The sequence below is a fragment of the Grus americana genome, chromosome 2 (genome assembly GCF_028858705.1).
Source record: "Grus americana isolate bGruAme1 chromosome 2, bGruAme1.mat, whole genome shotgun sequence".
In the NCBI taxonomy this organism is placed as follows: domain Eukaryota; kingdom Metazoa; phylum Chordata; class Aves; order Gruiformes; family Gruidae; genus Grus; species Grus americana.
Genome location: NC_072853.1, coordinates 46183346 through 46199600, shown reverse-complemented (window position 1 = coordinate 46199600; position 16255 = coordinate 46183346). Strand labels below are relative to the sequence as shown.

The window sequence follows — 16255 nt, the reverse complement described above, 5'->3', positions numbered from 1 at the left end:
TATAAGAAAATTGAAGTTTTATTGTATTGTAATATTGCTGCTACATCATTGTGCATATTTTATTTGAAAATAAAAGCATACCGTAATTACATGCATAACTGTTAATTAGCTTTGTTCCCTACATCAGTGCTGAAATACCATTTTAGCTTCTGTGATGTAAGGCAATTAAGCATTCACTTGTTTAATACCTATCAATATCTGTCTGTTTTCATGTATAATAATCAAAATCCAGTAATTATAGTTCAGCAAGTGAATATTACTTGGCTCTCTTTACAGGCAGTACATCTTTATATTCTGTTGTGAATATGTCATTATCTCTCTCTAACAACTTAATCAGTGTTTCTGTGCTTCTTATTTTTTTTCTCTGTTAAGTGGGAATAATAATCAGTGGATTAAAAAGGACTTGATTTTTAATTTGTTTTCAGATATTAAGGTGTTTTGGTTTTAAATCAAATGAAATCAAGTGAAAATGTTTCAGTATTTCTCTTCCAGTTTAAATTTATTAAGGTCATGTTAAATGTTGCATTCTTTAATTATTTTTGAGGGAAATTGCCATATCAATTTTATTTGGATTCTAGTTGACTAGAACTTGACAGACAGTAAATTGATTTTTAAAACGTACTGGCTCCCAACAGTACTGTTCTTGGGAAAGAGAATCTGAATTAAGCCATGTCTAACTAAAAAGAGCTCTCTTATTATCTCTTTTACAGTTTGTATTGCTATCACTTGGTAGTAACTAGCTTCCATTGAAGTGGTTAGTTACTTCAAAACAATTTGAGTGCTAAATCATGCAAGAAATACTTGTTTGGCTTTGAAAGTATATTCAGCAGTTGCTAGTGCATTACATATAAAAGCAATGAAATTGTTTACCTTTTCCTTAATGTGGGCAGTATTAATTACATTCTTCCCTTTTCTTTAGTTAAAGTACCTCGTAATTTTCGCTTGTTGGAAGAACTTGAAGAAGGGCAGAAAGGAGTAGGTGATGGTACAGTAAGCTGGGGCCTCGAAGATGATGAAGATATGACACTCACCAGATGGACAGGAATGATTATTGGGCCACCGAGGGTAAGTGTGATGAATTTAAAAGAGTTAAGTTTGTAGGCAATACAAAATGCAAAAAAAAAAAACCCAAAACTTTGCTACGGTGTAAAGGAATTGATTAAAATTCAATGTATGAAGTTGTAGAAACACTGTATATTCATGTTAGAATCCATCACTGCTTGGCATGTTAGTCAGTGTTTTCAGTCTAGCATCTCCTAGTACATTTCTGCAGCTGTCCATGTAAGCCAGTTGGGATTTGAGACTTATTTCTGAGTTAGGAATATATTCAGTCTGTATTTCCACCATTACTGCACATAAGTGTACAGTGATAGTGCAGTAAACAGGGTAACTGTCTTTCCACCGTTGATCATCTGTGCCTAGTAATTTCAATTCTGCAGCAAATTGGCAGTATATTTTCAACTTTCACAAGTGTTGTTGAATAGTCTTTCAGTATGGCAGTTCATGCATTTCAGTTGAATCATGCCTAAAGACCAAGCAGTTTTTAATTACCTCTAATAAGATTAAATATATACACAAAGTTCAAATCCTTCTGACCTTTTAAGTTCTGTAGAATGTCATCTAGACTGATAAAACCTGCAGGAGAAGTAATCATCTCTTGTGTCTGAGTATCAGCCTCATGAAATACGAATGGGACACATCTTTACTTGACTTTTGTGCGCACTTTCTCATGAGTTGCAATATGATACAAAAGGTCACTGTGTAAATGAGAACTTTAAATGAGTATACTTCAACTAGCTCTAAGTTAGCATCTGTCTTGCACCGCTAACATGAGGTTACTCTCTAGTGTGTCCTTCAGTGCTGCAGGGCTTATTGGAAGAACAAGACAAGAACTGAGATCAGAAATTGGCCTCAGTGAAGATAATGTTTTCCAGAGTAACACTTCCAGAGTTAGATTTAGTGTAATTCAAGCTCATTTTGCAAGTCAGAGTTATTTGCAACTTGCAGCAGACTGTTTGAACAGTCTGCATAATTTTGCTGAGCTCCTAAGATTTGGTTGCATTTGAGAGAGAACAAATTTAAAATATAAGCGTAATGACGGTATGCTTTGGATACTAGCTTCTGTGGAATCACAGTGTTTGAATACATTTTGAAGAAAGTTTGTAGTCTCACGGGTTTTGAAAAGAACTTGCAAATGTGAGCTGACAAAAGTAGTGTCTCCCTGACTCTCCTAAACAGCCTCCAGAACTGACTGGTTTCTGGTTCAACCTAAGGTACACTCCTAACACGTCTTTGAAGGGAGTGATTATTATGTAGGAGCCCATATGTTTTAAAAAATAAAACAAAAAACCACCAAACACAAACAACCTGGGATGCACTTTTAATTCTGGTCAATTTATAATGCTGTCATTTTATTTTCTTTATAAAAGAGTGCATTTTGGGCCATTGTAGGGACATGCGACCTTGCTCATAGAATGACTTGCAGTATGTGGTGATTGTAGAAAGTGAAAGCCACCAGCTTCCAAGCCAGTGGTGGCACTTTGATGAGAAGAATTGCATATACAGTTTCAGGGTTTGTAGAAGATGAGTGGTTTTGGAATTGGTTGTTACATATATAGTGTACAGTTAGGCAGAACACAGAGAAAGTTGCTATTACTATCCACAGCATGTATTTCTTCACGTACGTGGCTTCTCTAGAGCTGTGCAAAAATTGCTTACCAGATTTTTTCTTGCTTCATTTGAAGGGTGAACCAACATGGAGGGGGGAGGGGAAGATTTGTTTTGGATTAAAGGAAACATTTTTCTGACCCTGAAAAAATGGGGTTTTAAGGCTTTTTGTGGTGCTGGCCAGGGATGCTTGGCTTGCAGTGAAACAGTAAGCAAAACTGAGAAGCCACCTGGATAGGAATAAGGGAATGAGAGCTGTTGTCAGGATTTTTCATTTGTGAGCAGTGTATATACATTTTGGCCTATTTCCATTATAACTGACAGCATCCGTCTCTGGGGAAGTAATTTTTTTTTTTTATCCGAGTGAACAATGAGAATTTTTGTTACTGTATTTTCTTGCTGTGGTAGCAGCTATGTTACCTGTAGCAGGTCAAGATTACTTTTACTGGGACTTTAACTTTTAATGAGAAAGATTAATAGAAAACCTTTTTCTTAACAGTGGATGTCCTGCTTCACGTTGTTTCTTTCTGACCCACTTGCTGCTCAGTCTCTGTGGCTTCTCAAAATTATAGGACACAGTTAGGGTGCTTCAGTAGTCTGATTTCTGCTGTGCCTTTTAATTGACCACAGAGTGGACTGTCGCTTGATAACTTGACTGCATGGTTGATACTTCTACTTGGAGAGAGTGACAGCTGGCTGATGCAGAACAGCTTAAAGATGGTACTTCTGGAAAGTTCAGAGGAATGTTACTGCTGTGGGTTCATGTTAGCTGTATCTGTTGTGCCAATGGAAATAGAGGTGTAGAAACGGGGTTTATCTTCCATTTGGAGCACAGAGGCATATGCATCGGTGACCAGCAGTGCCACTGATACTTTTGATTGTGCATGGCCTACTTGACAAGATTAAAAAAAAAAGATAGAATTGTATTCATTTCTGGTTGGACTTTCTCAAAATATATTTGCACTTAGAATGATCTGTCTCATGGTCACTTTGAAGTGATGTCTTCAGCAAGCTAGCTGTCACTTTACTGTCCAAAGTTTGTAAATCCTCTAGTAAACTAAGCAATCCTCAGCTATGGAAGTCTTGGATATCTTCTGGAGTGTTAATTACTTCTGCAGTATGTTTTTTGCAAGTACTATTTTCATCTTATTTTTGGTCGTGTCTTAACTGTTAGGTTAGTGGCATCTTCGTCTTTCCCCATCTCCAATTTTTTTTCAGTGTTAGATTTTTTTTTTTATAGGGGAAAGCAGTAATTTTCCTAAAGATTGTTGATTTTCCGTCAGCCCATTACTGTGCCAAAGTTGTTTTGGGAATGCAGGTGGGTAGGAAGGATAAGAATAAATATGAATTAAAAAAAGAATTGCATTCTGTTAAAACTTTAGTATGGTGCAGTCAATAAGTAGTGTAATTTATACATATTCATCAAGTAATCAATATAACCAAAGCAGTGGAATATCAATCAGTAATTCAAGACCATCAACTGGTACATAATACTGTCAGATTTATAATTTTTTCATATTTCTTAATCTTTATTCCTCTTGCCTTTGTTTTTGTATTTTATTTTAATATTCAGCTTTCAGTAAGATGCATTAGTCTGTCTTTTTGCTTTCTAGACAAACTATGAAAACAGAATATACAGTCTGAAAGTAGAGTGTGGACCTAAATATCCAGAAGCACCTCCTACAGTTAGATTTGTAACTAAAATTAATATGAATGGAATAAATAATTCCAATGGAATGGTAAGTTGAAATGGTAAGATCAACCATGTTGTTAATCTGTACTATAAATTATTTCTGTGAAGAACCTGGGTGAGGAATATGCATGTTGGACAGAGCTTTCATATTTAAACTTTACAATATAAGTACTTAGTAGGCAACCAAAATTTGATTTAAACAACTTCAAATCTTCAGGTATTTACAATATGTTAGTGGTTCTTAGTGGCTTATCAATGAGACGAGCATTATTTATAGCATTGAAACAGTTGTTTCTTTTAAATGAAGCTGAAGATTTTAGTTTTGAACAAGAAAAAAAAAGTGTTTAAGCCACATGTAGGTATTTCCCTTGTAATACTTTATAAGAGGAGATTAGACTCATATTGTAGCAGGAGTACTACAAACTTGTTTCTGATGTTTCCATTAATTAAAAATTGAGGTTATTCCTGATGAGTCTCACTCTGGGTTTAGTAACTCACCTGTAATGAACGGATGTATTTAAACCCTTATTTTCTTTATACTGGGTTTATTCAAATCCAAGGTGATTCTGAGCTTCAGTCTTAATGTCTCTTGATGTAGATAGTAATCACTTTCATTTTAAAGATCAATTTGCAATAAGTTACTTTCACTGATCCTCTACTTAGGGTGGGATGAGTTCACATACATGATCAATGGCAGCACTTCAACCATGTTTGTTACTCCATTATTCACTAGGTACTTTTATCCTGTGAATAACTCTGAGGTACTTCATTATTGCTCAGTGAAAAGAGGTGTGAGCTGTCTTGCTGTTTACAGTGGTATATGTGTATATCAGCAGGAAATACAATATTATATCACACTTGTCTGTGTGTACATTTGTCTCTAGTGAATGCCAAGTATTTGGGTTAAGGTAATACTTAGAGGTGAGTCAGAGAGCATCTTTGGGTTTTAAATAATTTGCAAGATTTAAAAGAAAGATGGACTTGCATTTGTGTAATTAACAGTACTGAAATGTGAAGCTCAAGTATCCCAATGACTGTAGCGGAGGGAGAGATTCTTAGGGGTTTGTTTGAGCGATTGTGGGTGGTAGGGTAGTGGTTGTCCAAAGCAAATGCACTAACACTTCAGAAATAATCTAAAATTAATTTGAAAGTACTTCTTGTGTAGCCAACTTTACCTGAAGATCTTATTAAAATTGCTATCTACAAACCAGCTGTTGCCCTTCATCACAACTGTGGCTTGTTGCCTAGGTATATATGTTTATTAAAATAGATGTGTGACTAGTAAAAGCTGCCAATCTGGAATGCAGCAGAGTTTTTAGTGTGTTTGTAATATTATTTTCATATCTCTCCCTGGGAACATGTTTTATTCTGAATCAGTAAAGAAGAATGCTCTCGTTGCTTCATCTGTGCATGCCTGAGAGTAGGTGTTGGTTTCCGGAAGCAGAATCTCAGACCTGCAGAGCCTGAAGGCTCGTGTTTATCAAGTTGGTTGGCTTTTGTTGAAGAAGTCTACGCTCTGCTTGCTGAGGAGCAGGGTGAACACTGTGACAGGAAATCCACCTGGTGATTTTAAAAGCACTGTTGAAATCTAGGAATTGCTACACAAAAGTTTGATTTTAATAAGTTTATATGCTTATACAAAGCCTTCATTCAATTTTACTTCAACTTATAAACTAGGATTTGCTATGCAAATGCATAATTATTTTTTTAATGAATTTAAATAGGACTAGATAGTTTTTAATGAAAATGCTTTTCATAACTGATGAATTTAAAATGCATTTATTATGTAATTTTTAATGTGCCCATTGTCCTGGTGACTTGCATTTTAGCTTATTTCACCATTGTGCTCACTAGAATCTGTCAGGTAAACGGGGGGGCATGTTCAGCATCCTGGAACAGTTCACGTTGCTGCTTCCTGGTTTAGTTCCTTTTCGTTTCTTGCAAGCTGGTCTCCCACTTTCTGATTGTCTTTCATTTAATAGATCATAAGCGGTTTGCTGCATTCTTTGAATGAGTCACAGTTTCATCTTTAGACAAGCTCTACTATCTATGCTTTTGCATACACCCTGTTTTTTGACATGGGGCCAGCTTTTGATCACATTGCTTATAGATGTTGTGAAAAAGTTGGTGACTTCCAGAAGAGAGACTGGAGATAAACAGCAACCAAAATTGTAGGTCCTAGCAGTATTATCATGCTACTCAAAATGTTTGTAACATTGTTAAGGTACACTTTACAGGAGATGTGTGCCAGTTAACACCTGAGGAAAAGTAGGGCCCCCAGTGTGGGTTTAGAGCGTGATTTCTGTTGAGTTGGAGTGGGAATGGTGGAGGGGGAGATGGGTATGTGCTAGAGTTACTGGGGGTCTAAGGAAGCTAGTCTCATACTGCCTTGTTGGCGGTGGTTCTCCACCTTCTTGACTTATGTCTTTTTACACTTTGCATGAAATGTGTATGTGTGTAATGAATTTATTGATACTGACAGTTACAAGTTTACCGATTTTTTGTTTGATTATTCTGAGAGAGGAGTTTTACTTGTAAGTAACTTTTCCATCAGCAGCATATCTTCAGGGATCACAGAGATCGCTGTTTGATAAATTTAGTGCAGGTAAGGAGAGGCCTACTTCAGGAGTATTTTATCTCAAAAGACTAAACTTAGGTGCTTTGACTCACCCTGTTAAATCGCTGCCTTTTTCTTATCTGCAAGTTAGGTTTTGTGGTTTTCTGCTTTTCAATTTGCCTGTGGAGCTACTGCATTTGTATACAGAATTAGGGTACTAAGTTCAGAAAATCTAGTCTGAGTACTTATGTAGGGCTGGACAAAATGCCTGTATGTGCTAATGGCATTACTGTTCTAAAACTGTATTTAAATTAGCATTCTTAACGCTGCAGTGTCTTTTCTCTTGGAAACTTGTGTATCCTGTATTGATAAAACACAGGTTGCATTCTGACATGCTACTTATTTTCCCATGGTCTTTTGAGGATGTCTGATTTTTGCATCAGAGTGCTCTTCAGCAGTCTGTCTTGCAGGATTTGCAGTCACTTCTGTTCATTTAGATACCATTTACAGCTGGAAATACTTGTTTCCTTTAAACTCACTTGGGACTCTGTCAGCTGTAAATCTGTAAACTGTTGTCCAGTTATTGCTTTGAGTATGCTTATTGTAGACTAAGCAGTTTGCTACTTCTTAAAGTTAAGATCTTGGGAACATTATAAACACTGAATACTTTGCAACATTGTGTAAAATTATTTGTTTTAATTCCAGTTGTTTAGAAAAAATGATGCATTATGCATATTGATTCTCTTGCTATTGTTCAAGGATTTACAGTGGTATACTCGCAGAATAAAATAGCCTTCAGGTTGCAGTTCTCATTAGCTTTTATGTGACCTTGAAGTTTTCCCCTCTGTGTCTCAGGATGTGTATTTGAACATTACATAACGCTTTGTGTGATTTGAACATAGTTTGTGTCATTCTTCCAAATATCTTATCATTGTTCTTCATAAATTTATGAAGAACAAGTTTATTTTGCACTAACTTGGAAATAAATGCTGCAACCCAGAAAACAGAACCTGAGCCGAAATCTTTACTTCTACAGGATGTCATGAAAAAAGTTGGTGACTTGCAGAAAAGAGACTTGAGATAAACAGCAACGAAAATGTCATGTTGCAGCAGTCTACTCAGAGAACATTCATAACATCGTTAAAGCAGAGTTTACTGTCTATGAATTTGTTGTTATAAATTCCCAGCCAAGAAAGAAAAGCTGGAGGAGCTTACTTTGAAGTGATCAGGTCTCACATTCCAGTATAGCCAGTGTATGTAGAATTGCATTGTTTGAACAGCACTCGTGACTGACTGCTATGTGCTGTAATTGTGGCAGATCTCCAGACTTGAGAGAGTCTACAAAGGCAAAGTTGAGGAGAAGTGAGGAGAAGCAAGATGGTATGAAAGTGCAATTGCCAGGCTGAAGATAGATGTTCATTTGGGGAGTCCCAGAGCAACTGCCTTTCCAGCCATTTTTTGCTAACCCAGTCTTTATCTGAACAGATAATTATATTAGTTTTCTTTCTCAAACCTACCAAAATCGAAACCTACCTTTCTCTTCTTAGCCGTGTTGGTTTACCAGTGGTCTTCTAAAAGAGTTTAATGGGCTTCCACCTCCAAATGCATGTCTTTCCTTGTTGGGAATCTTCTGTTGCAACCATTACCTGGTCCTTGACAGTAGTTTACTGTGGCTTCTTTCTCCCCTATTTTACTCAGGGAGATTATTGATTTTACTTTTTTTTTGGCAGGTCATTGACTTGCCAGTGTGATCTTTCCTCAGCTACTTTAGTAGAAGATACTGTGATTCAGACTAACATTGACATTTTTTAAACTACTGGTCTGCCAAAGGACCTATACCAAAGCATTCAGGTGCTACTCTCATGTTTTGTTCCATTTTGCTAAATTGAAGAGGATGTCAGGTTAGCTGTAGAGAACAAATGTTAGTAAGTGTGTCTCTGTGTGAGAAAGGGGAAGTAAGCTCTTAAACATCTGCAGGTATATGCTAAGTGAACATGTAAGATCAGAGCCCTTGTATCTTCTGTTACCATGACACTTAACCAGCGTGAAGTTGTTCTTCTTTCTGTAGGACCCCACGAGGAAAATGGTGGTCTCACACATTTCTTGTGGCATTTTCTTTGTGGAGAACAATTTTGAGTAGTGTGATATTTACTATTCTAATTTTTGAAATGAATTCATGTTGTTCCTAGTTTGCTGGGTCCAACTCGTTGGATAGAAACTCTGGAGCGTCCTTTAATTCTATCTAGAAGGATCAGAGAGGAAGAGATCTCTTAAGAGCTTGGTACCTCAGAACAAAGATTCAGGCTAACTAATGCCTTACTTAAGCTGCTACTTGATAACACAGGTGATCTCTCAGCAGAATTTCCCTTTTACTCACTGGTGGTTTTGTCTAATAGTCTGTTTTTTAAGAAAAGACAACCTGTTTTCCAGTTGCAAAGATTATTCTGCTCTGATATTGCCTCTTATCTACCACATTAAATCAAATAACCCTTTAAAAAAGAAGTAGAGGAAGTCCCAGAATTACAGTAATGGTCTGATCAGGTTAGTTTCAAAACCTTTCTGTATTAGCTCATACACTTGTGCATTTTAAACTGGCATGATCTTGCTGCATAATGGAGCTTTCCTTTTGATGCTCTTTCTCTTCCTAGTTTATTAATGTTTGCAATAATTATTAAGTAATCTGACTGCCTCTTGTACTGTGGCTTGATGATATGCTGTCTTTGGCTGACAAGGGTTTTAAACTGACTTTAAGGGGTTTTTGACTCTGAGCAGAACATTATTTGTGTGAAGAGAAATGCTTATAGCGCTGAGTTGTGAACTGGATCAAGGATCCTGGCATAGGCACTTCTTTCCAAGGTGTTTTTTTAAACCAGGTGGGTTCTATGAGTTCAGGTCAGCAAATAGCTCCACATACATTTCATGGTTCACCCGAGCTGATAGGCAGCAGCACTGTGAGAGGAATAACTGCCTAGTGAGAGGGAGCAGAAGTTTCTTGGGTTAGTATTGCTGTGCAAGCTAGCAAGTTGTTAGACCTTGGCCTTGGTTTCCTCCTACAAAAAGGCTTAGTCTCATCCAGTGTTCTGAAAATAGACAGCCTCACTTCGAACAATCTAGAACAAAACGTCTATTTAACGTTCTTATTTCTGATTCCAGTGTTGTTTTTTCTTTCAGTTTGCCCTAATTAAGGTGGGATAAGAAACTTCTTGATGTTTTATGCTGCCTAAATCATAAAGCAATGGTTTCCAGCACTTTTATAGCCATGTGGGCTGCCCGTGCTACTCTGCCAATGGAATTCAGTAGAGTGCAATAGCCCTGTTCCTGCCCGTGGGCCTGCTTTGCAGTTGCAGAGCTGTAGACCCCTCTGTCATCTTAAGTTCCTCCCTGCAGGGGCTGGGTGGCCAGGGCTTAACTGCTGCCAAAACAGTTCCCAAGCTGACTTTCAATTGCTGACTTTCCTATGGAAACCTCTCTGGTATAATATAATTGTGTAAATTGTCCCACAGGTTTTATAAACGCATAGGAGAAGTCCCATGTCCTTTCCTTTCAGTTCATATTCAAATTGGTAAGTGATGTACAGTAATCTTCACGGCTCCATAAGATGACTTACTGTAAGAAGGATGCAAAGAACTAAGAAATGTCCAAACATTATGAATCACTTATTTCAATATTTCAAGCCATTTCTTAATATATGTAGTGACTCTTAATGTATCAGAAACATCATGTAATATCAATGTGAAATAAATCACTAACGATACTTATGGCAAGGGAAAAACAAGGGAAATGTTCCTTTAGAAAGGTATTCTATGGACTTTTGTGTGGCAGGTTCTTTTAAAGAACTGAGGAAAACCCAGGTGTATATATTGGCATAATGAAGGTGATTACTTTTTTCTTTTTGGAGGGTAATTTGAAACAAATGAATAAATTTTGTAAGATACGGCTCCAGTTTTGCAGTGAACGCTTTGCTGATCTCCTCCTCCTCCCCCCCCACCCCTTTCCTTCTCACTAATATTAGTATCAGCACAGATGGAAGGGTCCACCTGCATGGATTTATTGCAGAATCTGTATCTGTGTGTAAGTATATGATTGTTTTCCTTAAAATATTTTATGAACACAGGGACTCTGTGCCACAGAGAAAGTGTCAGGGAGTGTTTAGACCCTTTCTTAAAACAGCTAGGTCAATAGCAGTTATTTATGTAGAGATTTTGTATTTCATCATAATTTATAACTCCTCCTTCTTTTTCCAGGTGGACGCACGGAGCATACCAGTGTTAGCAAAATGGCAAAATTCTTATAGCATTAAAGTTGTACTTCAAGAGCTAAGACGTCTAATGATGTCCAAAGAAAATATGAAGCTTCCACAACCTCCAGAGGGACAAACTTACAACAATTAATTTTAGCTGATTCTCAAACTTCGGTCTTAAAACAACAACCTTCTACTCATGTTAATGTCTTGATTAAATCTCACAATGCAAACACCCACACATTAGAAGAATTTCAGCTGGTATACATGACCTGGACATTTGTAAGAATATATATAATATATGTATGCCCAATATGTTTTCAGGCACTATGGGAGAAAAAGGCAGCACAATTTTTTTTTTTCTCTTATCGAGGCACTGTCATTTAAGCATAAGCCTGAAATAGCCTAAAATTGGAATTCAGGTTTTACAAGATGAAAGCATGACAGAAAGTGTCAGATTGCAGTGGAATAATATATGTTTCTGAAAATAATCTCTTGAGAAGGCAAAATATAAATGGCATGCTTTATCCATCTTGCTTAGTAAAAGAGCTGCAGTTAAATTTGTTTTAAAGTAGCAGGTACAGTGAATACCGTTGCTCATCTTGTTTAATTTTGCAAGGGTGTGGGTGCCGACTACTAGTAGTGTCACAAAGTATGTTCAGGATTGTTTTGATACCTGTATTTATAAAATGGGGGGATTAATTTCTGTTAAGCAGCTCCTGTGTGTTACATGTATTGGACATGGCAAATATTTGTTTACAGTCTTTGTTCTAATAAACCATGCATTTAAGTTTTAGTGAAACAAAGGAAATGTATGGATATGTGATTGAGATTAAAGTTAGTCTTAAAATGTAAATAAAATGTGGAAAGTGTCTGAGGCTGTGCCATTTCTATAATAGTGATGTAATATATGTACAGTAACTTGCAGAAGTAGTGGAAAGCCAAACATAATACTGCTGCTGGTTTTACATGCACCTTTTATTCTTACCACTTTTGTATGCTTAGTTTACTTGAGAGGTCAAGGTATTCAGTTTGTTGCAGCAGAGTAAGTTCTGTCATCTGTAGTACCACTTCTTTAGACAAGCTTGCACTGTGTGTGTACATATATATATATTTAAAAAAACCCAAACAAACCCCTAAACCAACTCCAAAATACCGACCTCTGCTTCACCTCCCCTCCGGATTCTTTTGAGAAATGAGCATAACTTTGCTGATGTGACCTCAGCAGTTTTCAGACCCCATTGCTGAAGTCTGTCCTACTTAGTCCTTTGTCTTCCTTTGGCAGTTGCTGCCTTGATTCTTGCTTTCTTGCATCTTTTCGTCTTTTATGTTTCTTGCCTTTTTTTCTTGTCTGTTCCACTTTTGCCTTTGAAACACAAAAAAGAAACTTCAAGAAGCTTTAATAAAAATTACACCTGTGGTACAGATCATCATATTTCCATCTCCATTCCATGTATCATATGCCATGATACCACTGTCTTCATAGCTAGAGTGCTTTCTGTCTCTCCTGCAATTGTTGGTCTGTTTTTTCAGTGCATTCTGTCTGGTGGGAACACTGATTTTAGTTCTACTGATTTCTCATAAGAAAGTAGTTAATGTTATCCTTTTGGAAATTATACCGTCTTTCCCCGCCCTCCTTCTTGGAAATTGCAAGCCTTTGCTCATTTTGGTGAGAACATGTAACATTGGGAGTGAGTCAACTGTTTGCATTCAAAATTTTATTTAGTGGTTCTTTTGAAAAAGCAAATATAATCAAAAGCCATCAACAGCCAGGTAACTTTCTTTGATATGCCTTTGCCTGTTTCTGATGTAAAGAATCTTTAAAAGCAATAAACTAGGTGTTCTCTTTTTCTAATTGAAAGGTTTAATTAGCATTTGTCAGTTTTTGCTTTTTAGACAAATTGGACACTTCCAGAATTGGTGGATTTGTAGCTGCCAGCTACCTCCTGTCTGTATTTATAAACATATCATTTGTGACTGTTTGGCTGAAGTGCATTGCAACATTTTCTTACTTGATTTAATTTGAATGATTTTGATGCCGTTAAATCTTTTTTCTTATGCTAACACTGCTAATCTATATTTAATCAATTAAAATAAGGGAACTGTACAGTTCTGAGATGTGAATTTTTTTGGAAAATTTCAGCATAAACTATTGAGGATGAGAAGTACTTGTAGACTATTATATGGTCAGTAACATAATTTCAGTGACTTATTCACAGAGCATGAAAAAGGGCTGGTTGTTTGCTAGGTTGGTTGTGGTGCAAGTTGATCCAGCAACAGTTACTCCTCCTTGTCTGTACTCTGACCGTTTGTATCTGTGAAAATCTGCGTATCCAGCTGTAAGCAGGTACATTTTGCAGAAGAAAAAAAAAGTTGTGGAGGGAGTTGACCCGATCACTGACACCAGGGTGTGTAATATAAAGGATGACTGTAAAAATATTCTGCAGTGATTTTAAGTGTGTTGGTTTTCCATTTTGCTGACACTGGAAGAAGTCTAAGTGTAATTAATTGTGAAATTTTCAAATGTCTTTGACTACTGCATAAAATTGAGAGCCTCCTTGAAACTCTTGTATTACCTGAAGAAGATTGTGAAGCACTGCTGCTTACTCTCCTCCAGAAAGGTTACGTTGTTTTACAGGTATCCGTGTCTGATCAGTGTTTACTTAGTAATTTTTTTTCTCATGTTCTGTGGTTTCTCTTAGGTAACCTACTTAGATGCTAGAATTTTAATTTTTCAAGTATTTAATTTGTGTTGTGTTCTTTTGGCAAGATTTGAATTTGCTATTGTTAGCAAATGTGGGGTTTTGGGTTTTGGTTTGGTTTTTTTTTTTTTCCCCCCTCAAATCTGTATTTGTACATCTTGCAAAGTAGAGCACCATTTTAAGCCAGTTGTATGAGGGGCAAAGTGCGAAAGTTCTAAATAGAATGTTTATTTCAAATTGCATTTGAAAATTCATATTGCATTGGTGGTCATCGACTGGGATTTGAACTAGCTTTGTGCTCTGAAGGATTGCCAAAGTTCTTGTGGTTTGGTTGCTCGAGGGAGGGATAAGTTTACTATGAAGCAAAGAAAAAAAAAACCCCAAAAGTGGTATGATTCATGCTTCATAAACCTGAAGATATAATGAGCAAGCCTATGGAAATATCCACGTTAGAAATAATGTGCCTTACTCGTTCATAATAAAGTACATAAAATGTCACAAGGTGTGCACCTACCAACTCCCTTGCTCATCTTCCTGAAAGCAAGTTGAGACTACTCGACACCCAGCAAGACGGAGTCAGAAACGAATCCCTCAACTATTCTGAAATAAATGTGTCATCCACACTCCTCCTAAATGTTTGTTACTGTATAGGGGGTACCTAAAGGAAAATTTTAGTGCATCCTATGACAGTTGATCAACAATAATAATAATAATAAAAAACTAATTTAGACAAGTATTTGTGTCTTACATGGTTACTTACATGGTCAGTTTGTGGAAATGTATTTCCTCTAGTAGGTTTCGGGACAATAGTTCAGGGCCTAAAAATATTTATGACACTTCTCTTACACCACCTTTTGATGCAGAAGGCTCACGCAGCAGGTCACCTGGTAATCATCCTGTGACAGAGGCGGGATGTCTGACTGCTGTTTTTATTCTGACCTCTGGTTTTTGAAAATCGAGCCAGATTGCCCCTGGTGTGGCTGGTCTCAACTGCTAGAGAAGGAGGAATAAACTGGTATTAAGCAAATCTGAATATGTGTTCCTGTAACAAAAAAAAGGTGACTTAAAACTACTGTTGATCTTTGATGCAAGTAAAATTCCAGATAGAAGTGAAGCGGTGGGACAAAATGTGTTTCTCATAAATTTTTGTAAATAATGTGTTCAGCACTCTTTTGTGAAGCTTAGGAAGATTTCTCAGGTGGGGAGGTATTTCACATTAGAAGAACATGATGAATGCCCATGGTCTTTCTTTAATAATAATTAAAAAACAACCCCACCAAAACAAAACCCAACACAAAAACGTTAAAACTTGTTAATGCATCTGTGTTAACTCTGCATAAAGAAACAATTGTGGGAGAGGGTTTTCTTCTTTTACCTGTTCTGGTGATTGTGTTACTCCCTGAGGTGGTGTATTACAACTTTTCTGTGGCAGAGTCAACTGATCATGGGCTAAAATGATACGAAGGATATATTGCCTCTAATGTTGGAAGTATGCAAATAACCTACTTATGCTGCTTTAAAAAAATATAAAAGAACACATCTCGCTGGCTGATCTCAACCTCCATAGGAACGAGTACTCCATTCAGTAGTTAAAATACCAGTTTTCTACATGACCTTAGTGTTAATGCATTAATAAAATGTTTGGGGTTTTTTTTTTTTTCATTTTACTAGATGGATCTGTACCTTCAGCTCAATTGATAAACAGTTGTAAATGAATGTACAGTAAATTCTGTTCTATAAAATGTGTTACATACCAGCTCTCGAGTAGCATATTCAAACAATTCCATGAAGTTTTTCAGTCTTTACCATTTTAAAATAGCGATAAATTTAAAAAGCCTTTTATTATTTATACTAGTGCCAAACTGTATAAATGGATAACTTAATGGATTATGTTAAGATAATGCACAAATAACCAGCGCTTGGGCTCTCTTGGTATAATGCATATTTTCTATGTTAATTTATGACTTTTCACCATTTCTTAACGGCAGCATCCCAACCTTCTGCTTTTAATATATGCAGTATGGATAAAATGTAAACATGGTTTTATAATGTATAAACTGTGTGGTTTGGGTTTAAAAAAAGAGTATACTGTATATTTGTTAACTCAGAAATACTGAAGGAATGGCTATGCAGACATAAACAAGGAAGGTTTTCATCAGCCGCTTTGTGCTCGTTCCCACTCTGCTCCCTGGTGATTATTATAGATGTGTAGGTATGCTGATTTAACACAGTGGCTGGTTTGGTTTTGTATTATTATTATTCATTACTATTATATTTTTAAGCATGCAGGAATGAGAAAGGGAGGGGGGAAGGGTTTGATTTCCCTCTGTAATTTCTATTAGTTAAAAATTATCAAGAAAAGAAGAAACCTGGTAGAGGTAAACACATCTGCTACT

At 36.6% G+C, this 16255-nt stretch overlaps 1 protein-coding gene across 3 annotated transcripts in view; it reads left to right on the top strand.

Annotated features, from left to right (window-relative positions):
- The window catches only part of UBE2V2 (ubiquitin conjugating enzyme E2 V2), a 29788-nt gene extending 17757 nt beyond the window's left edge, over positions 1 to 12031 (top strand). Inside the window, exons 2-5 of one of the 3 annotated variants that reach the window (XM_054814756.1) lie at positions 920 to 1065; positions 4281 to 4406; positions 10930 to 10988; positions 11162 to 12031. In XM_054814756.1, coding sequence (XP_054670731.1) covers positions 920 to 1065; positions 4281 to 4406; positions 10930 to 10988; positions 11162 to 11189 — 359 coding nt within the window. In that variant the 3' untranslated portion in view covers positions 11190 to 12031. Of the gene's footprint in view, positions 1 to 919; positions 1066 to 4280; positions 4420 to 10929; positions 10989 to 11161 lie in introns of all 3 variants that reach the window. The other 2 variants (XM_054814755.1, XM_054814757.1) reach the window with 2 other exon arrangements.
- The last annotated feature ends 4224 nt before the right edge of the window (positions 12032 to 16255 follow it).